We start from the raw sequence: 25,169 nt of genomic DNA, 5'->3' as shown, positions 1-25,169 counted from the left end.
AGTGCCTAGCGCTTCAAGAACTCGAGACAAGATAGGTGCATTTACACCACGCGTATAGTCCTAGCTTACTTAGATCGCGTGTTGTAAAGTGCTTTAAGGTTAAATCTTTTCCTATTAAAGTACCTAACTCAGGTTAACGCGGAGGGGTTTTTTCAATTGCTCATTTAACCACGAACTACTTATAGTATGTTTACTTAGAAATCGAAGTATATTGACAACCACACCGCACGATTTTTTAAATGTTTCAACCGAACCCTTTATATTTTCGCGGTTTAAGCTGTTTCATTTTCTGTAGTCTCTCGGTAAAATTATGTGAAAATAGCTTGAATCATTTCTTTAATTAGCTGGATACAAAAAGACTGACAAAATTTACCTGGTATTAATATTTTGGTATTGTTTGTACATTCATAGTATCAGAGCTTCTGTTAATCGTAATCGATATATAAAGTTAAGCAACGTCGGATGTGGCCCGGGGTTGGACGGGTAACAACTAGTGATGACAATTATTGATGGTATGAAACGTCCAAACGAATTAGCATCTTCACCTACCAATCAACAGTGCAACAGTGCTGGAATAGGGTTTAGCTCGCCAGTTCTAAAGACCCATACCCGAACCTATTTCTATCGTAGAAGATCTTGTGTTTCGGTAGAAAGATATGGAACGTGGGTGCCAGTTGATTTACATATGAGACCACCTTAAACCTCAGGAGTGACAACGCACCTGAGATCGGCTTCTTTAACCGACTTCAAAAAAGGAGGAGGTTTCTCAATTCCACCGTATATATGATTATTTTAGAACTCTTGTTCTTGTTCATGTCGATTTCATGCTCGTTTGCTAATTCAATCTTATAATAGAAATTCAAAGGTCCTTCGTATTCTTAGTGTCTACTTACACCCGTTCTTACTAATCAATCTATCCAATATTTTATCTACCAGGGATCGACATCTAACAGATTCTGCATACTAGAAAAGCTCAAATTTGATCTTGGTAAGTAAAATAAGTATAGATTGACTATAAATAGTAAATACCGGCCGATAAGTTATCCTTCCTATGCATATTGAGAATAGATAATAGATAGAGATATATAGAGAATTAATATTTTAATGTTGTAAGTCTAATCATAAGAGTTGTTATTGTAAACACAGACGTCATCACATACCTACAAAATCGGCATTCTCGACACGACCGCAGATGATAAATTATTAAGATACCAATATTATTATAGCTGGACTTTGTTCATAAATGTCAGGGAGTCTCGATCATATCGCTCTAGTCTAGACCGATTCTAATAATTCTTTCACGATTAGAAAGTTAGAAAGTTAAACCACGTGGTACAACTATTAATGTGATAACAGATGTCTGTAATTGTGCAGTTAAGTACAATTTGATTTATTAGTTGGTGATATACTGATCTATAATCTTTTGTGGTTATAGAATAGAATGGTAGTTCTGGTATCTCATTTTTGATCGTAGAAAGGGATCAATAAATAAAATACAGAACGTAAGCTGGCTTTTCTGATTGAGGTACGATCATCATCACGAAGAATCAAATACAGTGAATGTATGTTACAGATTAATTATGGTACATATATACAACTGGTAATACTGATCTAAAATATATATACAACAAGGAAGTTACGCACTTCGCCTGAGGTGTTACACCTATCGTTAAGCAGACCTCCCACCATTTTAGAGTTGATTAGGACAATTTAGGACAGAGTTGATTAGACTAATATACATTTATACAGAGCGAACTTACTTTTAATACTTTCAACCTACTTACTGCACGCTAGTTCACGATCGAGTTGGTCGATAATACTCAGTTCTATTCGAAATTCGAAACTTTGAATTAGTCCTATGAGCTATTCACAGCAGAAGTATAATGAATATAATTTATATTGGCAACGATGCACACACACTCTCCTCGGATCTGGAGAATCTTCTGGCCGCCCACAGGGGCGAACCACTTTCCATTGATAATCGTCTTCCCGACGATGTCGTATTCATTAGTCGTATTCATGATACGTTGACACCTTCAGTGACAACTACCCAGCGGTCGCTCTCTATGGAGCGCCGCTACCGCCTCTCGTTCCACAACGAGAACGCCATCCGATGTCGGCTGTACGGTCCCCTAGGACGAAGCTTTCAAGGAGAGTTTTTAGTGGGTTGGTCCTCCCCGATGCACACACACGTCATGCAATTGTTATACATAACATATTTCTTTTTTTATTTGAATGTAACGTTTCAACTGTTTAATTACGGTAAACAAACCCAAAAAACTGCTATTGATTGTATAAGTTCAAATTACATATTAGCATATTTAGTATCTATTATAAATATTCGAAGCAAAATTGTTACACATTTATGAATCTTATTAACACGTGTGTTACAGTTTGAAATACTAAAAATAAGTTGAGCACACAATCGTCGTACAGCTACTAAATCCGGTTAGACTGCTTTTTTACTATTACCGTAGCTTTTATGTTCAATTTATAGGTCACACAGTTGACGAAAAGTAACATGTGGTGCAAGCAAAGAATATGAAAAGCTTTAGGCTGGATACACACGACGCATTACTCGGGATGTTTTATGAGTTTTCTTTATTGTAGGTATATAAAAAAACGATTGAAGTAACAAACAAGTTTGCAGGCAATAAGCAGATAATAAGTAGTCACTACCTTTCATAGACACCACGTCTTAGGAATGAAATGGTTGCCTCATGTCAGGCGTTTTTAAAAACACTTATGACGCCACACTGGGTAGTCTGTGTCAACGTCCAGACCGAAATCAGATATCTAAATTGATCATTTAAATATTTATCGGGGAATGAACTCGGAACCCTCCGTAATATAAACCGGTAATCACATCGTCACGCGGGTCGCCGAACCATTGTAAAACGTGCTACGTTGGTGCTAATTGCTAACTTAAACAAATTTGAACATCATCTTTCAACGTGACATTCATTTTACGTACTTCGTTATTCATATTTGAATAGAACTATCTTAAATTTGTTAACAATTATTTTTAGCTGATACAAGAATGTAATTCACTTCGAGAAAATAATGGTACAGCCGTGCCGCTTTTTTTTCGACTTGGCTTGGGCACTGCCCTGCCCCCAGATACATTAAGTCGAATATTCCGACATGTTAAAGTAATACGTCTGCGCATTTTGTGCGTGTGGGACGGCCTTTACGCTAAAAATCTAGTATGGGCAACTTTTACGTCAGGCAGGTATAACTCCATATGATATCGTAAATACGATTATTACCAGTAAAAATAACAATAAAATTAATTTTTGGAACACATTTCGTCCACAAATCTTCAATATACTACTACCCTTGTATATTGACACTTGAAAGGCTATATTGATTTATTATTGAATATTGTGTGAACATTGAATATTTACAAAAAAAACAAGTAAAATATACACAACACATAAAAGCATTTAGGTAGGCTATTTTTTTATATGTCAACTTTAAATCACTCTTCTGTAAAGTTTACTTAATGTCGCTTAGTAAGGATTTTTTTTATTAATTAGAGAAAACAAACAGTAACAAAATGCAAAATTACAGAAATATGATTTCATGTAACATTTTATTTCACTTTGCCACCAGCACCGTTTTCCACGATTTATTGGTTTTTAATAGTGGTTCTTACAAAAAAAAGTTACTTTATTTTTTAAATAGAGTCTATTTTTATGTTTTAAAATATACTATATAATTATATAGTAATGATTTTTTAATCTTAGTAACTAGACTTTATATGTAACATTGATTTCAATTATTTTTTATTTTGTAGTGACATAGAAGTTAGTTGTATTATTTTGTTATTTTTTTTTGGGACATGCAGATCTATCTGGGGGTTATTTTTTTACTGATCTAATCAGATCAGGTCTATCGAACTATCTGCCTACAATCTCATCCACCTGGTTAATCTATCGGCCCTACACCTACTTTGTTTTTCTTTTGTATGAATTCATGACACTTATATTTTTTACTTATATATATATATACTACTGCTTAATTTTTTTTACTATCTTGGAGTATCAAATAAGATTGCAGTCTACTTGATGGTAAGTAACTACAGTCCATGGTCAATCTGTTAGTCAGCCCATCCTCAATTCCAAATCTTGACCTGTGTTCTGTGATACCACATAGGACATATTCTACACTCATAGTCCCGTACTAACATCTTTCCTACATGTTGGGTGCAATACAAATACATACAATACATACAAAGACAAATATCCAGACACACAGAACAGAAATCTACTATGTTTCAGACAAGTATAGTGACCACACTACCTTGAGGGTAGCCAGGCAGATTATGACATACACTTATTTATCCCAAAAAAAACAATTAATCACAAGGCCAACATTTAATGAATACCACTTTTTGCATATTTCCCACTTTATAATTTGAAACAACTGCAATACATCTGTATTGCTATAAAACACTTGTAACATTAAACAATACTATTATCCATTTAACAAATACTACATATTGAAGAATCAACGTGTCTCCATTCAAAAACATTTAACAGGGAAATAAAAAGACTTCAATTCTTCAAGCATCACTGCTCTTCAGCAGGGCATGGATCTGCTCTTAGTGTGAGAGGGGTTTAAACTATAGTCCACTGTGCTGTCCCTGTGCAGATTGGTACAATTCACACATCTTTGAGAGCAATTTTAATAAAAAAATTCTGGTATGTAAGTTTCCATTCAATATTTTCCATTAGCATTAAAGTAAGACATTTTTTTTTCTTATTTAACAAACATAAGTATATGCTACTGTCCAAAAACTGACTTTTAGTGGTATTTCCTCCTAGAAGTGAACACTACATGCATTAGAATTTTTTTGATTACACTTCAGAAATACAAAATTCTTAAAAAAAATTATAACAAAGGTTATAAGAAATATACTTCTTTTTTAATTTTTTTTAATAGGCACATAACTCAAAAAACCGAGATGCATACCTGGGATTTGAACCTCAGATAAAGGCCCTGTTTCAAAGCATTAGGTTATCATTACTTTTAAAAAATCATGTCAAACAAGTTATTGAAGAATTGTTCTTCAAGAGAAATATACCAATGACAAACCTAAAAACTAATGAAAAATATTTAGCTTTCCTTAGCAATAAAGCTTAAACCTTGAAGACATTACAATCAAAAATGAGTACAGTTAAAAAAGCCAACAAATCTGCATCATATGTTTTACTTTTAAAATGCTTCATTCATTCTTTCTTGTTTGTCTAAATTATTTATTTTGTTAAATGAGTGCAAATATTCCTGATACTCATGTAAATTCTCTCATAATGAATTGTAAATTTATTTAAATAATAAGTTCGCATTTTTATTTTATATTTTGGCTCAGTATGTCTTTAATATTCGTCACAGCTGTCTTTTATATCTCACATACAACCTTCATTAAATACATCAAACTTTATTGTAATTGTATACTTGGTCTTTAGGGTCTAAATGAGTACCTAAAGGCATACCCATGCATAACAAATGCTCTAATGTATTGTTGCATTTCAAGTCCACAGTACTGGCCGCTTTAGCGAAGCGGACTACCCTACCTATACGTAAATTGTACTAACCAAATCAAACACAAACTATCAAATTAGCCGATCGATAATCGTAACAAAAGAACGTAAACAAAGGAGTCTAACAGGATTCTACAAGAACGTATCGAAACAAAATAAAAAGGGAAATACACGTTTGATATTACAACGTAAACACATTCACACATATATACATACTAGCTAACAACGCAAATATTTGGACGAGAGTTAAACAACTTAGGCCGATTAAACGATCGGTAACAACCAAAATGAGATTACTGAATACGTAATACGTGCATCGTGTGAAGTTTTCAGCAAAAAAACACCACGTTGTACCAAACACTTACCGTTTTACGACCATGATAGAATCCGTCTGCTCGTTTGTGGACCCTATGATTCGAACTATAATTTACAAACGACACTAATAATTTCGGTAACACCATGAATTTCAACAAAACACCATCAATTCGATTTACAGAATTCACACATCGCTAAAAAGCGATAAATGCACTCATCATTATTACACCAAACCTTATGAATACGCACTTCACTTTAAGTAACATGAATATTACGACAAATGAATATTAATACAAAGATCGCGTCGGCCGTATCATACACTTTTATTACAATTCATGCAACTCGAGCTAGTACCACAGAAAAACGTATTTTATCCCGATTCCAAAACTACTCTTCGTAATCATAAACACAAACTAAATAAATTGTTTTTTTTACACAGAGCCAACTTCAAAGGCGTCCCGTCCAACTGACAATGTTCGCGTCACAAGTTAGCCAACTTGAAGAAATTTTAGAAAACTGACATTGACGTTGACCCGAATCCTTGTATTTTATCCAACAGTCATTAAAGCTATTTATTAATGTAGAAGATATTATAAAATGCAATAAATTAAACAGAATAATTATGATACAGCTTTACTGTTCAATAAAAGTATAATTGAATTAAAACATCAATGGTATCTTACCATTAAGTGTATGTTGATCAAATTGTGCGTGATAAGTTACAAGTTTTAGATTTCGCTTTTGTTGAAGTGTAAAGGTATCTAAGAATAGAGAGGTTAAATTTAAAGGAAGTGTCAAGAATATTTACAGTCATTATATTTTAGTAATTATTTGTTGAGGTTCCTTATACTGCTGTTGCTAGCCAAAGAGTATAGTAACCTATATAGAAACTTATATGTTGCTAGCTATTAGACTACTCTAATCGTCAAAATTATTATTTTTTACGTTAGTTTTTTTCTCATTGTAAAATATTTTATACATATATGGCGATGGGCATTTTCAGGTTTTGAGTAAATTAATTTTGATTTTCCATAACCGTCCCCCAACTTTACAAATGAATATCTAAATAATATCTATAATGTTTAGGTTTACCTTATTTTAATATAAATCAAATAGTCGTAGCAAAATCGGTAAATTACAAATTACTATATATATATTTTCTTGTAACAGATTGTGGAAGATTACCCCAAAGGATTGACATTCAGACAGCATCGAGGGAAACAGTATCTGGATGCAACAAAAAAAATACTTATGTTTGGTTGGATTCAGATAAGTTGGTTGAATACATAAACATTGTTTTTTGTTCATTAAAAAACTGTTTTAAACATTAATAACCATATTCTGACAAATTAAAATAAAAGGTAATTTAAAACTTAATAATATATGTACTTTTATTATTATTTTACTTCTATTGTCTTTGAGAAATAAGTTTATATTTATCATGGCAACATTACTTGAAGTGTTGGAGGGAAACATCGAATAAAAACAACAATGACGTGGAACCAATGAGGCGGTAATTTTAATTTTCCTATGAAATTATTTACAAAATCAAATCACTGTATTGATATATAGTTATGTATTTTTCCGAAAAGGTCTCAAAAATCAATAAGGCAGTACATTTTTATGTTGGTACGTACTTGAAATATATGATATCCTTTGTTTAAATAATTAAAAAATAAACAGAGTATTTACTTACAATTTAAGTTGCGGCATCCATGTATTTGTGATCACGCAAACGTTTGCCATAAATGGAAAATTCCCACGATATAATCGTAATAATATTTCTGCATTTAACACTGCTATGATCTTGCTACGTGCTATTTTACGTTTTCTTCGTTCTTGGAATTTGCACATAAAACCCATTTCATAAATCTACGTTTTTGGTATTTCACGTTAGATTTAATAATTTTACCATGAAATCACCAAGTATTCTTGTAAACATTTGAATATATCACTATTAAAGTCAATACGTTTCTACCAAACTTGTGTTTATGTTACTATCGCGAGTATCGCGACGCATATAAATGCATATTTGGTCGACAGCGGGGTCGCCGTGTCGATGCGCGACTCCACTGTACGGTCTGTACATGTTCCGACAAGTCTGCGACTTTGCCCCCGCGGTACATACCATAACACTTTTGCGGACTGATTCATTCTATTGAACTCTGAAGAGCTTTTCCTTTTTACGGCTTTATGCAAAATCTAACGTTCATATGCGATATCCTTTACGTTTGTTCACAAATAAAAAGCTAACTGGTATCTACATAAAGACGTCTGAATTAAGTAAGTAGGTACTTAATCCAAAATAATGATTTTCAACGTCTTTGCATAGTTTTTTATTATTTAACTACAGATGGCATAATTAACATCCTACGGTATTCCCTGCAAAGTTTATCTTCTGAAAATCGCATCAAAATCGATTCAGCCGCAACTAAATGACTTCTTATGTATAGGCAAAAAATACGTATTTAAAAAAAAAACTCTTTTGAAATTGCAAACAATAATCATTTTCCGCTTTTAACACTCGTCTAGAATTTTGTGCTATGAGTCCCATGGAACTTTCGAAAACCTATACCCAACCAAAACAAACCCATCATCATTATTTATATGTCTATTCTGGCCGGGATCGAATCTGGAACTTTTTGCGTGTTAGACCGATGACGCCATTATTGCGCCATGCAATTTGTAATTACGTCATGACATTGATTTCTAAGACTTTAGATAAGGTATAATTCTAAAAATGTTTATTTACTTTAGGTTTTAACAAGTTTCTTTATATAATGAATCAGCATCTAAGATTTATCACTGTGACTCACATGTGAACAAAATTAGATTCATTATAATTTCACAGGCAGGCACCATGTATATATTTTTTACTTCGCGTATACAAATATTACCTTTAATAAATTAATATTAACATTTGCATGTAATCTTTGACTTTTATGTAAAAGCTGTAAAACAATATTAATAATATAAACATAATGCAATTTCTATTTGAGAAAGTTAGTTACCCCAGTTTCATTATTTAATTTCAACTTTGCATACAATGCCTATTTTTTTTTCAGCTAGATGCCGAAATAAAACTTCATGTAAAATAGAAGTGATTTTTAATAATAAAAAAGTTCAACCAATCACAAGTTACATAAAGCTTGACTATGTATTTCTTTATACATATTGGAGCATGAAAAGAAATATTAACAGAGTTCAACAGACTTAACTGAACAAGACACGAATAAATGTGTTTTTATATATTTCCTAATAACTTGATATATAGAAAAACACTCATTAAAATTATGAATTCTTTATCATCAATCACTAAATATTTTCGTAAGTAGCTATTAATATGTAATATAACAATAATATACAATACAGGAAAGAACTACAACAATAAAGCTTTAAAAATTACATTACAAATGTATCAGAGACGTGGTATAAACTCTACAAATTCAAAATATTTGGGAACTTGATTCTTATTTCAAACTAACCTTTAACATTTTTGGGTTTCAGTTTAAAAACCAAGAATATTAAGCGGTGGGTATACATTTTAAATTTATAAGCATCCTTCACTTTGCTTTAACTATTCATTAATACCTTTTATATTTACCTATGACCTCATTATTATCAACAAAGATTATAATTGATTATAGAATCAGATACCTAAAATACTAGCTACTTATAAAATAAACAATTATTTTTAACTCTTTATGTACTTATTATAACAACTATACCATACATAAACAAAACCTACACAATAAATACGGCTATAAAGGAGGATTCCTTTTTTATGTGTATGTATGTGCGTGTACCCAACACACAAAAAGACTAGTAAATAAACAAAGAGATCGACAACACAATCTAAATTCACTATTTATATTTATACCTAGCCAGGGATTAAACCATAAGTTCTGCATTTAACATACATCCTCTATATTCGAGCTTCTTTCTCAATTGTTATTTAAATTTTATGAGCTGTTTATATTGCGGTAGGTTGAAAAAATCGTGTAATCAATCTAAGTCCTGTAAATGTGTAAATGAAATTAACGAATTAATCCAAATAGGATAAAACTACCATAGGATTATGTTGGAGCACCACCTGGTTCTCATTTATATAAGTATAATATCTTCCAGCGCCTTTGAAGATAGTACGGCAAAAATATTGAAGAGAGGCGTTTTAACCTACCTTGAATGTATCAATGATTGACTTGTGGAGTCCCATCTTATATGAAACCAATTATAGAAGTGTAACAATAGCAGATATTTCTTAATATTATCTGGGCTATGTGATAATTTACCTACTATACATATAAGAATTACACAATAATGCGCAATCGTAATATATTACATGTATTTTAGGTTAAAGGTATTTATTATCCCCTCAATATTCAAAATATGTAATGTACTAACTCAACTTAAATAACAGAAAAACATGTCTTACAAAACACAAAAATACAAATATACACATATTCATTATTTCAACTTAGTCTAAAATAACATTAAACTTAATTAAATAATAAATAAAACTTAAAATAATATCAGTCAGCTACAGAGTGTGCTTAAATCACGTTAAGGCATACTACTACTTAAATTCGAGTTTAATTTCTACTCATTTAATTTAAACACACCTCAGTTACGATGCGAACGTCGCTTAAATGTATGTCCTACATTTCAGGGACATTCGACAGACTCACAGTACGTTGTAAAACGAAGAGTAAAGGTATCGTATGTTTTTAGATGTCCAATATAAAGTAGCGTCGTTTTTGTAAATCGGTTGTAGTTAGGTGAAGACATTTATAAATGTAGTTCTTGAAGAAGCGTGATAATAATAAGTGCATGCATTAATTTTCGGAAGTGAATCCTTAAAATATAAATCTAGGAGATACGTTGACAAACATTAAAAAAATATTTCATGTTCTGATCACTTCCACTACATGTCGATACCTTAAAAGTTTGATTACGAGACGTTTATATGAATATTCTTCATAATATACGTATCTACTTGCTACTTGACCTAATCTTATGATCGCTGCAAACGTTCGACAAGTACATATTCATGTTTATAATTTACGTTCCTTAATACTAATATATGGATATTTTGAACGTGTAAAATATCTTCGGAATGGACATAAACTTTGGTAATGTATTGATGTCAATTATAACACAAGAGCCAAGGTGTACAAACAGCCTAATATTCTATATTTTATTATACTAAATATTTCAATAATCTTCATAATCGAAATAGTCCTCATCTTGGCCGTTATCCAACATGTCGGCCAGCGACAGTTCTTCTCCAGTTTCCACCAAGTCTGGGTCTAATTCGTCATCGTCATCTTCATCAACATCTATGACATAAAAAGTTATATTTAAGATTACTATCATACTGGCTACTTTGAAGGTGGTAGGGGCATTCGTGCGACTTGGCACTACCGCCAAACTATTACTTATAACAACAATGTTATCTGCTAATTTTGTTCTGTTTGTAAGTTCTAGTTCAAAGAATGAGATAAAGGAGACACTACACGTGCCAACTTAGTCCTTAGGGGCAGCAACGCATTTGGGGGCCACCGCAGGTTATCTTATCTGAGGTTGATTACAGATGTGGACGGCAGTGGTCATATTTTTATTTTTAGTATTTGTTCTCATAGCAACCATAGAAGTAAATGCATTGTTAAAATTTAAACTGTCCACCTATTACGGTACAATAGATAAAGCATATAACGCTGACAAATACCACTTTTTGGCATGGCGACTCATTTATTTTTTAGCTTTTTTCTTTTTATTATTAATATTTATTGTTATAGTGACCACTGTTATATATACTCTGTTAAAATTTCAAGTGTCTATCTACTACAGCTCAAGAAATAGAGCCCTGTAATAGACAGACAGACGGACAGACAGCGAAGGGTTAGTAATAGGGTTTCGTTTTTATCCTTTGGGTATGAAATCGTAAAAATGTTGGAAATTAAAGCATTTAAGATATCTTTAATAAACGTTTGTAAACGTTCTATATCGTTTCGATTTCTGTAATCAATTTGACGACTTTTGGTTTTCCCTAATAATTTTCTCAAGTTTAATTATATATTTTTTTATAACATTGGAGTAACCAACGATCTTTCAGTACACCTGATGGTAAGCGCCAAGCCGTATGTCACGGTCATAACATCGAATAATTAGTTGATTAACCAACAAATTCTTCGATGTTATGACTTATGTATAATCCTTAATGATTAGTATGCCAATGTATGAAAAAATTTTCCTTTTCCTTTAATTTGTCATATAACATTCCTGCTCATAATTTGATCCTTATAAGCAACACTATCAGCTAGTGGAATAATATAGAGGGTGTATTTTTGTTCAAAATAAACTCGTTAGATTCCCTGCTAGGGAAAAAGATATTTTAAAAAACGAATGATGCAGTTTTAGTATTATTAAAATCGACCTCGTAACTCCTTTCAGCATTTCGAATTTGACCCTGAAGGTCCATTTGAAAAATTCACCCTGTATATAAAGATACGTACCGGCAGGGATTGGTGTGGGTGCGTTCTCAGGCTCAGCGGGTTGGATATTGGCGGGCGGGGCGGGGCGCGGCGGCGCGGGGCTGGCGGTGACCGGGGCGGCCTTCTTCTTGCGCTTCCGCGGCACCGGGGACGCCGGCACCGTCGCTTGCACTGGCGCTGGGGTTTTCGGCCTGGAATAAATAGATGAAAATTATTATAGTGGCTCCACTATGACTAAAATTGTCTTAGAAAATGTTAGTATTTATTTGCATACAACACAGAAATTGTAATAGCTCCAAAAACAGCGAAAATTTTGCCTTATAAAATGTAAGTGTTAATTTGCATACAACCACCCATAAACCATCTTCTTCAATATTTAAAATAATTTAAAAAGAAACTAAAAGTGGTTACAGTTACTGAAAAATAAGTTTTAAAATTTCTCATAATATATTATTTTTGCAATATCTTTTAATACAAGAAATAATATAGACTCTGATGATATAATGTGACATGTAACCATCGTACAATGCAATAGTGTAATAGTAGTGTGTACGGTACAATATAATACTTTAGTACAAAGTACAGGTATGAAAGGGCCAGGAAACCAGGGCCTAATCAACGTCTTCAGGATGTCGTAGTTGATCTTGGAGCTGATCTCCATCATAATGATCAGATACTCACACTTCAACGCTAGGTGTCGCTGGAGCTGCATTAGTGGCCACCGGCACAGGAGTCCCCGGCTCCACCAGCGTCTTCAGGATGTCGTAGTTGATCTTGGTGCTGATCTTCTTTTCCGCCAGCATCTTCTCGATGGCTTCGCCGGCAGTGGCTGCGTTGTAAGCCAACTTCTTTCTGTACGAGCCGCGGACTTTCTTCTTTCTGTCTTTACCTTCTTCTAGCTCCCTAGCACGCATTTCTTGTTTAACTGCAATTTTATTATTATATCTTTATTGCACATTATTTTAACACTTTACGAAGACATCATAATTTTACATTCATATTTTTTTATGTGCAGGAATGGCGAAATTAAAAAAAATTAGGAATAACTAAAAATGCTGGAAAGATACGGTGTCGATTGATAGAAACCAAAATTACATTATAAAATAAAAATAATACTATTTTCATTCACAAACCGAGAACCGAACAAGATCATTTTAGATAAAAGTCACACCCATATTTATTGTGCCATTTGATAATATGACCTAAAGGAAGTATTTATTGATTATTGTAAAATTATGATTAATATTTATTATCATTCCATTTGACCATAGAAAAATCATACATAGTACGATTTAGGATATTAAAATTATCTTTTTTAATCTGCCAGGGAGTGCAATCCATACAGAAATCACCCAAATTGTGAACGAAATTATGCATTCCATACAATCTGCCCAGAACACGGAGCGAACTCAGATGCTACAAAACAAACAGACTTTCATATACAACTTACTCTTCTGCCCTTTAAGATAGTCCGCATTCACCATGTTCCACGCCATGGTCTTGTTCCTCGACTCCTCTTCGGACATAATCAACGAGCTGATGTATTCCTCGTCTTTCTTACTCAGGTACAGTTCATCAGCACACAGATCCTTGCTGTACAGGCACTTGGGCTCCGGTTTTATGAAGTGGTCCGGCTTCTCTTCGGTGGGACCAAGGCCTATGACTGCCAAATCGGGACCTGTTAATGAATATTTTATTGAATTATTGTATGTTTAATCGTAGAATACATGTATAGGAGGGGTGATAGTTGAAACCCTACCTGAATCTGGATCTTAGGTAAAAATTCCTGGGAGGCACCTCTCATTTTTAAAAGTTATGAAAGTATTAAAAATTAATTATCATTTGCTAAAACGGCAAAGGTAAACATCGTGAGAAAACAGGTTTGATTTTTTTTAAAACGACTTCTCAAATGTGTAAAAGGTCTACCAATTCACACCGACAAGTGACATTGGACTATGGCCTAAATCCCTTTTATGTCTGAGAAGAGACACATTCCCAGCAGTGGAACAGTAATGAGTTGAGGAATAAGTGTACATGTACAGTTAGTGTTAAATTTGAAAGATTATAAAAACCTTAACCCTTATTTTTTCTACATATCGATTGTAATGTGTACGATGTGTAAACATTACTTTTACATATAAATATAGGAAAAGTACAGTAAGAATGCGCGATTTTCTGTATGTAAACAAGTTTATTTTTAACGAATAATAATTACCAAGGCCCTTTTGCAGTTTTTCTTTATCAGCCAAAGCTGCCTCGTCTTTAGTGATCTCCCCGATTATATTGAGAGTATCTTCTGCGGCGAATCTTGTGGCATCAGCCTCTTCCACGGCACTTTCTGTAACTTAGATAAGTAGATAGAAATACCTGTAAATAAGCTTCATAGCTGAAATTATTTGAAAAAATTCAATACCAATGAAAGATAAATGTTGAATGTCATAAAATATCTCTAAATTTGAATATTAGATATTTTGAAAAGATCCTCATTGCAGAAAAACTGATGTTTATTTCAATATCACGGATAGACATTTTTAAAATTTATATTTACGTATCAAAATAGTCAAAATAAGGAAAAAAATAAAATAAAGTCAAAACTTTTTTTTTATAATATGGGAGTAGCAGACGAGCATGCAAACCAACTGATGGTAAGTGGCTACTGCCGCCCATGGACATCTGTATTCAATCCCAGATAGGATTAGATATTTCTACCTGAGGTCGGCCACAGATGCGCCGTTACCCCTGAGGACTAAGCTGGAACGCCTCGGAAAAGTATGTTTCCTTTAAGAAGGTCCTTCTTCCTGAAGGGTGTGGTTCAAAACGGAACACAGCAACGCCTAACACTGCTGTTATTAAGCAGAAATAGGTGTGGCGGTGGTGCCGCCGGAGTCGAACCACAAAGGGTTCTACCACCTTCAAAATTATAGTAATGAAAAGTGAAAACTACCACTCGCATAGGAAATGTTGGCAGACTTAGCAGACTATACTACAAGTTATCATACCAGGTGGAGCCACAGGTGCAACGGAGGCGGTCTTCCTCCGCCTAGAGTTGTCCTTCTCGATCTGAGCGTCGATCTCCCGCTGCAGCTCTGTCAACTCCATTTCTCCGTCTTCTTCGTCCATTAACTGGAATGTGAAATAATTCTGTTAAGTGCTTGATATAAAAAGGATATCTATCATGTCCTAATTTTCTGCATTCGAATCCCAGATATGATTCCTATCTGAGGTTGACCACCGATGCTTTGATAAACCTGAGGACTCTTTTTATCTAACTATAGGCTTGCGTTTGGCTGCAACGTTACCTGATGTTAAGTGCGATTCAAACTTGGATAAAAGATGCTTGCTTAGAAGTAGCCTATTCACCCTTTACTTGAACACTCCCAGATAGCATGGATCGGATCATGGATCATGGATAGACATAGGTGTCGCGGTGGTACCTCCGAAGTTGAACCACTTTCAAGTTAATAAGATTGTCGATAGGCCCTACCTTCTGCAACCTCTCCTTATCCCTCTTCCTGGCCGCTCTGAAGGCGGGCGGGTCCTGTTCCTCCTCGAGGTCCACAGTCATGAACTCCTCGAGTGTGAGCGCGCTGGACGGCGTCTCGCCGAACTCGAGCAAACGCTTCCGTATGGTGGTCTCGTGGACCTTCACGATGCGCACCATGTCAGCCGGTGTGCGCGAGAAGTCGTGAAGACGAGCTGCTATCAGCAGCGCTGAAAGAAATGTATCCAAGTAGCGACAAGACACTTTCTTTCTTCTATATATTTCCTTAAAATAGTTAAGTGGTGGTGGTAAAAGAGAGATTAATGGTAGATAAATTCTTTTAAAATCGTACTATCTAATATTAAAACAGCAGCAAAAAATATGTCAGAAACCACTTTACATAAGAGTTGCTAGCCGCCCTATTATCCCTGACGTGTTTTTTGTCCACTTTCACACAATTTCAATATAAAAGGTGATTTTTTCAAACGGGCCTTCAGCGCCAAATCCGAAACTATAAGGAATAGCGAAACGTCATCTATTGCTATTGTATTCCTGCGTCCTGTATTTACAATGCTACTTTTGAAATTTGGTATTGGCAACCTTACTTCAATTTACATACGCTGCAAACCCATTTACTACTTATATTGCGTATATATAATACGAGTAATATATAGTATGTAGTAACATACAAAGAACCTTACCAGCGCCACACACGCCCGAAGGCCTACGTCCAGAATGTATGGAGTCCCTCTTCATCCGCTGAACCAAGCGCAGAGCAGTCATGCTGACCTCGTGCTGCTTTTCTTCAAACTGGAGTTGGGACGCGAAGCGCAGTATGTATAAACATGGGTCTGGAGCAAAAAAAAATGGCAAATAAATTTGACTGTCTAATAAATCCTTTTATAATGAAAACTCAGCGTCATCGTTAATAGTTGGATTATCACTTTGCTTAAAAGTGTTCGAAAATATCCTAAGGACAACTAAGTGATGTTAGAAATTTTAACTATTATCCATTTTCTCCAGTGGAAATCTATAACCTCACCTTGGGGCATTTTCTATTAATTTTCAAGCAAATGATAATCAAATGTTGACACGCTGAACTAAAGGAAAAAGACGAGAAACATGCTAACCATTTAAATTTCGTAAAAGGTGAAATTTATGAAATTGGTGAATTTATGAAAAGTTGGGGTTATGTAGAGCACCCAGCCCTACATAACCCCAACTTTTCTAGTACTCGTATTAACATAAAACAGCGTAAACAAGCGATGAGAATTAACAATTATGTGCATAATGTGATTACTTGATTAGTGTGAGACATTGTATGTAAATAGGTTCTAAGTTATTTACAATAATTACGCACTTACAATGGCTGGGGCAATAATACTCACTATTTATAAACTTGCATACATTTTTGTGAATTTTAATTAAGGGACTACTACGAACTTCGTAGGTTCTCAGTACGTTACCCTATTATACTCATTATCTCCTATTATAATATCTCCTACCCCATAACAGAGGTATTGGCGTAGGTCACGGGGGTGTCCTGCGTCAAAACAACCATACAGTCTCCATAATGTTGATACAGGACGCTCAAAGATTACAGGGTGGAGTAGCTCCAGTACCATTCCAAGTAGAGACGGGCTCTGCTGTGGGCAAACACCGTCGGGATCGCGTACGAATGTCATAAGCGTACTCGTGGTTCCAGCAAAGAGTATCCAAAGATATAGGTAGGTACTTTTCCGAGGCGTTACAGCTTAGTCTTCAGGGGTAGCGGCGCAACTGTGGCCGACTTCAGGTAGGAATTTATATAATCTGGGGATAATTACAGTCGTCCACGGGCGGCAGTAGTCACTTACCATCAGGTAGACTGCACGTCTGCTACTTTTTTATTATATAATATAACTACATAATCCGCGGGACTATGCGCTTTGCACTTCATCTCTACCCCGTTTGAGGTAAATTACTAACTACATAATATGACATGACCACAGGCCAGTAACCACTTAACAACAGCGCAAATGAGATTCACAACACAACAAACCTTAAGTAATATTCGAGACAGAATTATTTATAAGATGCTGATCGCTACCAATAAGATGCACAATTATACGAGAGAAGATCCCATGTGCTTACAAATTATTGCATTTGCGTTGCAAACGTAATTCCAATTAATCACCGAGCGCTTACGGAATGTAGAATAATCAAGATCAAGACAATTATACGCTACAGATAGATAATATAATATACGAGTAACAGATCTATGTCATACTAGCTTTTATCCGCGACCTCACTCGCTCAGGAACAGTACTTTCGGCGTATGTCCTTTTTGAACCCCTGTACCCCAACGCGTGTACAAAATTTCGTGTCAATCGGTTATGTAGTTAAGGTTTGATAGTGCAAACAAATAAAGAAACAAATTCACAACCGCATTTATAATATTAGTTGGGTTATTTTTATTAAGGACATAAATATACCGAACATTTCACCCGAGTGTGGAGGGTAAAGTTTTTTGAGCAATTATTGTGTATGAGCATTTTCATATGTTTCATTCTTTGGCAGTGCAGCCACAGTATAAGGATCTATAATTTGTACTGTGGTGCAGCTTAACGGTTTAACGGATTTTTACTTATGGCGTTGTATTCGTCTTATTTATGGAGCTAACATATAGACTATGTTTTTAAGCAATCAGGAATTTGTTTTTAAAATAATTCTCTAGTTTCAATTCTAATTATGTACCGTTCAAATTCCTATAGACCTCAAACCATTTGAATGACCATTTATCAATCTTTACACCACAGTAAGCGACAAAGCCTCTTACAGATAATTAATGTACGCACTTAATGGTGAAGCTATTGAACCGAAGAGCTTAAAAACTTTATCCATGTTTTAACAATAACTTAAGGTTTAACCATTACCACACTTGTGTTACAAAACAGTACTATAATTATGATTAATTGATTTGTGGTTATGCAAGTAAGAATTTATCGTCGTCGACCGATTAGATGCTGTCCCATTGCCGTGCACGTATCTCCTCTCAGAGTAACAGAATTTGGATCCATCGTGGGCAAATACAAATTGCTATAATAGAAAGGTACTTTTAAGAATTTTTCTAAGAATTTCAGGCGTGGCGGTTTACTCATGATGTTTTCATTCGCCATTAGCAAGTGATACTTAACAAAGTACAAGTTATCTTATAATAGGCTTTTCAACACTGATGAAAATGACGATGTGGCCAAACCTATTTACCAACGCTTGACCACAAAGGCACTTAAAATCTCATTTAGCTTCATATCTATTATGTACTCTCAACATTATTATTAGGTACCTATGTGTATTTCCTAATGTTTCCATTACCGACCGTTGTACCGAATATACCTAAGTGATAGCCTAGTGGCTGAAACTACCTCTTAATGGGTAATTCGAATCTTATCAGTTTTAACCAGTTGGGGTTAACTAACTATTTGTAAATAATAATAATTATGCCGCAAAAGATAAATGTAAAGAAAAGTCGGAAATAAATAAAAGAAGATATATTTTGCAATTATTATAATGTCATACAAGAATATTTTCACAGATACACCCATGCGCTTTTTTCCTTATATGGCAGCAGCTCAGCATTAAGAGAATAATTGCTTAATTATATGTAAATATTTATAATTATGACGGTAGAAAATAAAAATTACCCAATTAACCTTACGCTAAGAGCCCGTAACGGAAGTCAAGTTTGCATATCACACACTGATTTTAATTAAAACTATCTAAACTACATTTTATTAATAAGTATCACAAGCTTTTATTATAAGCTTTTATGTAACTTGCCTCATTAGTATGTAGGTATGTGAGGGTCAAATCATGCTACTGAATTTTAAATAAGTTGACCCCCAAGTGATTGAGCTAATATTTTGCAAATCAAATCAAATCAAAGCTTCTTTATTGTGCAATATGTTTTTGCTGTTTATGCTTTTTTTTATATACCTCCACAATATGCACAGCATATATATGAAAAATCGCGGATACTAACTTCCCACGGCTATCAAGAAATGGCCCTTCTGATGCGATGTTGAAAAAACTTCGATAGCGTGATTACGCTATCGAAGTTTTTTCAACATCGTGCATGTATATAAGCTCCGAACAAGATTGTCCGAGTACGGCTGTTCATGGGGCATTATCATCTAGCCCAGCTTAAGATCCCCTTTGCTAAAGGACCTCTGCGCCTTTTACACGTACCTACACCCAGATTCGAAGTGATATCGACATTTATTATTTATATGTAATCCTGACCGAGGAGCGAACCCTTTGTATTTCAGAGTGATACCGGGACCGCATGAGGTATCCAATTGTTGATAAGTGATAAATAATGCATTTTACTCATATCTGTTAAAATAATTTTGTTTCTAGCATACCCCAAGGTCCTCTTTAATTGCATATCCAAGACAACATAATAAAAACTGCAAGAATATTTGAAGAACAGTGATCAAATTTGCATATGGTTTGTCGGCATTTTAGTTTAGTTTTTAGCAATAAAGTCGTAGTGACATCATTCGCGAAAACGAAACTAAATAAACTCAGATAAATATAAAGTTTTAACTTCCTGTAAAATGTACCTAAAGGTGGGTAAATAGGTAGGGTTGTCATCCGTAATGTAATACAAAGGCTAAAAAGTCTATGATCGTAGTATATTTTAGTTGAAGATGGTTTTATTTTTTTATTATATTCTCATTACAAATTGAGATGTCGCGGTCGCAGAGAAATAAATATGTACACGTACATACATTATTCTTTTCCAATTGCAAAAAATACCAAATTATTAAAAATCTTCGAAATAATCTATTTAATAGTAAGTACTCACTGCTTTCCATGGTCATGTCGGATTTCTGTTATCATCTACATTCCCAAGAATATAAATTACATTGGATTAAACCAAGTATGTATAACTGGATAATATTCTTTCAAAGTTTTAAGTAGTTGTTGCTACAACTACATGCTTGTACGCCCACTATAAGTGGATAATAAATCATAATATATTATTCACCCGACGACGTTGGAGCGACGCCGGGTTATGTGGGATTTTTACCGCAACCCCGGAAGCCCCCTTTTAGTCGCCTCCTACGACAGGAAGGGGATACCGTAGCCCTATTCTAGTCCCGGAAAATATATTATTCACCTAGTAAACTATTACTAAATCATTATTTTCTTATTTTATTGACATTGAAAACCTACACACAATAATTGTTACTAATTAGATTACATTTCTAAATACAAGGTTAATGGTTATGTTACCAATCATTTTTGGACCTATATCAATAATATTTCATAGAGATAATTTCACGAACTTAGCAATATACAATCATCGTATTTAAATATCATATATATGTATATCATTCTCGTGTCACAGTGTTAGTTACCACACTTCTCCGAAACGGCTTTACCAATTTTCACCAAATTTGATATGCATATTCAGTAGATCTGAGAATCGGCTACTATCTATTTTTCATACCCCTAAGTGATAAGGGTTGTTCACCCTTAACATTTTTTTTATTTATATGGCAACACAACGTTTGCCGGGTCAGCTAGTTTACCTATATGAAACCTATATGAAAAACATGTGACATAGTCTCTTAAAAAAAAATTAAAAAAAAAGTAACTTGAACTTGGACTTCTTTTGAAAATTTATATTTTTATATCGTAGCGATGCACGTTTCAAAGCAAACAGAGTTGCCGTAAGTGTTACACAAAACGATTGCATTTATGAAACGCTGTTTATATAACTGTAAACTTTAAAATGAGACAACAAAAACTGACATACAAATCACAAAACGGATACTTGGATGCAATGACCAAGCAAGCATCCGTTACTTATTTGGATCAAAAATGAGCTCAAAAATGTCCAAATTAAAGGCACTAGGTACAAAGCGAGAAAGTGGTACAACGGACACACTAAGGGTTGCTACTCGTAGATACTAATAGAATAAAATTTTTAACCAAAAATACAACCGACTTCTATGTCACTACAAAGTAAAAAATAATTGGAATAAATGTTGGTTTAGTACATATTTCTGAAGTCGGCGCTCATATTAGACACGCTGTTTACATCGTGTACATACATAAAAAAAAAAGATACCGGCCGAATTGATAACCACCTCCTTTTTGAAGTCGGTTAAAAATAATTGGTCCTTTTTACCACGCTTTTATTAGCTTAGGTTGTATGTATGTATGTATGTAAGTAACAACGGAATCTTTGAACTCGATTTCTATCCACTCTGAACGTTCAGTTTAATTAATTTGAAGAATTATCAAAAACCGATGACAATACACGATTTTAATAATTTTGTACCATTGTCCTTATCAACATCCTCAGGATTAATGATTTTCAAGGCCAGATTGTTCGAGCGCCTTAGAGAAAGTTCTTCGCGCTTTTCAGACCTGATAAATGGAGCACCCCACGCTTTTTTCACAATTATACTATTTACTGTTCCTTAATCGATTCTTAGATTGAAAATTATTTTCTACTTTTTAGTTGATTTTATCATAAAAGCGTGTTTTTTTAATTTTTTGACCTCGGTATTTATATTATTATTTTTTAATCATTTTCATCAGAAAAAAAAGAAAAAAAAAGTTGTCAAAAATAACGCTTAAGAAAAATGTATGTACTAAATGTTTGCATAATATGTTATGTTGTAAGTAGTTAAACTCCTTCGTTGTAATAAAATATTTTTATGCATTCAAACAAACTTTAACTGCGCAAACGAGCAACAGAGGAATGTAAATACTATAAATATCTACATTATGTGTTACTTCGGCGTGTATTTGTCCCACGCTAAAACTACACTGTTCTTTTTTTAATGGCGCCAAAAGGAGTATAACATCAACATAGATTAGTAAAGATACTTCGCCGCCTTGAAATTGAATGAAGCCACAAACGGCTTATTAGTAAGTCCTTTTTTTTAATTCTTGACAAATAAAAACATTTTTAGAGAAAATTTACGAATAAATAACTAATACTGCGTAATTTACATAATAAATAAATAATTCTTTCAAATATTTTAGGGACATTTTAGCACGGAGACGTGGCAAAACTTTTTTACGCAACCATTTCAATTCTCAAAACTGGGTACATTTTCTTGTTGGGAGTGAGTAATCTTTACTTATATATGAACATCAATACAACTTTTACGCGTGATAATTGTATACAAAAATCCGCTACAAACAGGAAAAATGGAATGCAATCTTAAACATGTTATGGATTCACATTGAGTTACTAAAAATAAAATTTATTTAAATTAAAATGTTTTAATGGTTATGACTGTTATAAGTGTTGTGACCTATCAAATCAAGATGCATAACAACTATTGCGTTATAAAGCGTTATAAATAAAATATATATTTTAATATTATGTATTCTTCGGATTTCTCCTTGTGAATTTAGTATTACACTTGATCTCCATTCCAACTTATTATAGTTTTCAGGGGTAACAAAGCAATGTATCTATAGCTGACCTCCCGTAGGACTCAAGTCCTATATAGGGTTATATAAATTGATTATATTAAATGTCCCTTGCTTAAGAGTAATGCAGTTTATTAAACAAATACAAATCGGCCCATGGAAGAGACATTAGGCGTGGTTGATGCACTTTAATAGAACATACAGAGGCGGTGTGACGTAGTTCCGTGCTTTTGTTTTACGCTGTTGGCATTAGGCAATTTATTGAAACTTGCAAGTACTAGTATATTACGTTCCTCACCCAACGTCTCATCTGAATGACCTGCACCTTAGATGCAACCAATTGCATAATGACCTTTTGCAAAATAAGGTATTACTATTCCAAAACACATGACTCATCAAGATAATTAATATTTATAGAGTCACGTTTCAACTGATAAATAGTTTGTAAGATTTGGAAGAGGTCAACTTCTACACGTTTTTTTACGATATGTAGTATACTGACACGTTTATTTGTAATGTAACATTCAATACCTGTAATAAGCCTAATTACTAAAGAACAAAGCAATAACAGTGCTAAAATATTTTTCTAGGCTTTATGTAATATAAAGCCTATAAAAATGGCGCCACAAGGTGGAAAGTGGAATTGTTCAGTGGCTTTTGGAAGAAACCCCTCGAAGGTTAAAAGGTCGATTTTTAGAAACGAATGTAAATTACACTAAAATTATACGGATAATTTAGTTGTAATCGACATATTACGAGTATTATAATTTGAGCATTTCTAAGTCAATATAACGAAGTAGGTATAGATAGTATTTCATATCTGGGTTAAAATCGAAATAATCATGCAAAACACAATTAATTCCTCTATTGTGATAAGTTTCCATGTGAAAATAGAAAAATTCCTTAAACAATAGCTTAACCTTCAATATATGTAGGTACAATGTTCGTACACGCAAATGTGCAAATTCTAGAACTTATTACATCACAGATAAATGAGCGACTGGAACTATCATTATCCTATTAAAGATCAAATAACTATGAAACCTGGTTTCAGGGTTTTTAAGATTGAATGTTGAAAATGTTTTGATATAATAAATAATTAGATATATTTCATAAACGGATATGCCGTTTGCATAAATCATGTGCAGATTTTATTAATATCTGAAATAGCCGACATGAAGCATAGCCTTGGCAAAATGCTTCCTTCTCAAGTTTAGGTCAGAGTTGCAAACAGGAGGACGCATTTTGCCAAAAAGGAAGATCCTTTTCGCTAACCATCCACATGTGAAAAATCAACTGTTTCGTGATTTTCGATATACATATGACCATCGAATCCTAAAGAAAAATCAATACATATTAAATATAAATCTTCAGGCCGACTTTACAAAACAGACCAATCACTAAATAGTATCCTATACAACAAGTCAAAAACATATAAGGAATTACGGCCCGTTCTAGTAGAGCAAGCAACTTATCCTACTCTTAACAACTTTATAATGTTATCTTTACCCAGAAAAAATATATTGAAGATTCAGAGTTTTAGATAATTCGATGGCATTGATTTTTGCATATTAAATTTGCATTTAAGTTTTTCCTGTTAGGTTTTTATATCTGAATGCCAGCTATTAATATAAATCAATTAATTTTAGTACCCAAATGCATTTTGTAGAATATTTTTGTAATGAATCATATTTCCAATTTCGTAAATTAATTAAAGTATTGCTTTTTACATAATTAGTTAAATAAGAGGTACACGTATAATATTCTACGAGTACATGTGTTACTTAAGTGTGTATTAAAATGTAGCACAACATTACACGCATATTTTTATATGTGCTCAATACAGTAAACAGAGAAAGTTGTACAAGGCAATAGTTAACTAATAACCAA

At 33.7% G+C, this 25,169-nt stretch overlaps 2 protein-coding genes across 4 annotated transcripts in view; both read right to left on the bottom strand.

Moving 5' to 3' along the window:
- The window catches only part of Pli (E3 ubiquitin-protein ligase pellino), a 101,929-nt gene extending 94,043 nt beyond the window's left edge, over positions 1–7,886 (bottom strand). Inside the window, exon 1 of one of the 2 annotated variants that reach the window (XM_073073952.1) lies at positions 7,558–7,886. In XM_073073952.1, the coding sequence (XP_072930053.1) occupies positions 7,558–7,724 (167 nt within the window). In that variant the 5' untranslated portion in view covers positions 7,725–7,886. Of the gene's footprint in view, positions 1–5,911; positions 6,330–7,557 lie in introns of those variants that run through there. The other variant, XM_073073953.1, reaches the window with a different exon arrangement.
- Positions 7,887–11,041: 3,155 nt separating this feature from the next.
- Positions 11,042–25,169, bottom strand: part of Brf (Brf RNA polymerase III subunit) — a 31,692-nt gene continuing 17,564 nt past the window's right edge. Inside the window, exons 4-11 of one of the 2 annotated variants that reach the window (XM_073073950.1) lie at positions 16,538–16,687; positions 15,840–16,066; positions 15,355–15,478; positions 14,571–14,699; positions 13,806–14,033; positions 13,037–13,280; positions 12,377–12,546; positions 11,042–11,200 (exon numbers count right to left, since the gene is read on the bottom strand). In XM_073073950.1, the coding sequence (XP_072930051.1) occupies positions 11,076–11,200; positions 12,377–12,546; positions 13,037–13,280; positions 13,806–14,033; positions 14,571–14,699; positions 15,355–15,478; positions 15,840–16,066; positions 16,538–16,687 (1,397 nt within the window). In that variant the 3' untranslated portion in view covers positions 11,042–11,075. The remainder of the gene's footprint in view (positions 11,201–12,376; positions 12,547–13,036; positions 13,281–13,805; positions 14,034–14,570; positions 14,700–15,354; positions 15,479–15,839; positions 16,067–16,537; positions 16,688–25,169) is intronic. The other variant, XM_073073951.1, reaches the window with a different exon arrangement.

This window comes from Epargyreus clarus, unplaced genomic scaffold (assembly GCF_041222505.1).
Source record: "Epargyreus clarus isolate Ecla_fem2 unplaced genomic scaffold, WU_Ecla_fem_2.2 ptg000006l, whole genome shotgun sequence".
Classification (NCBI taxonomy): domain Eukaryota; kingdom Metazoa; phylum Arthropoda; class Insecta; order Lepidoptera; family Hesperiidae; genus Epargyreus; species Epargyreus clarus.
The sequence above is the reverse complement of the archived record's forward strand: the minus strand, read 5'-3'. Positions and strand labels throughout refer to the sequence as shown.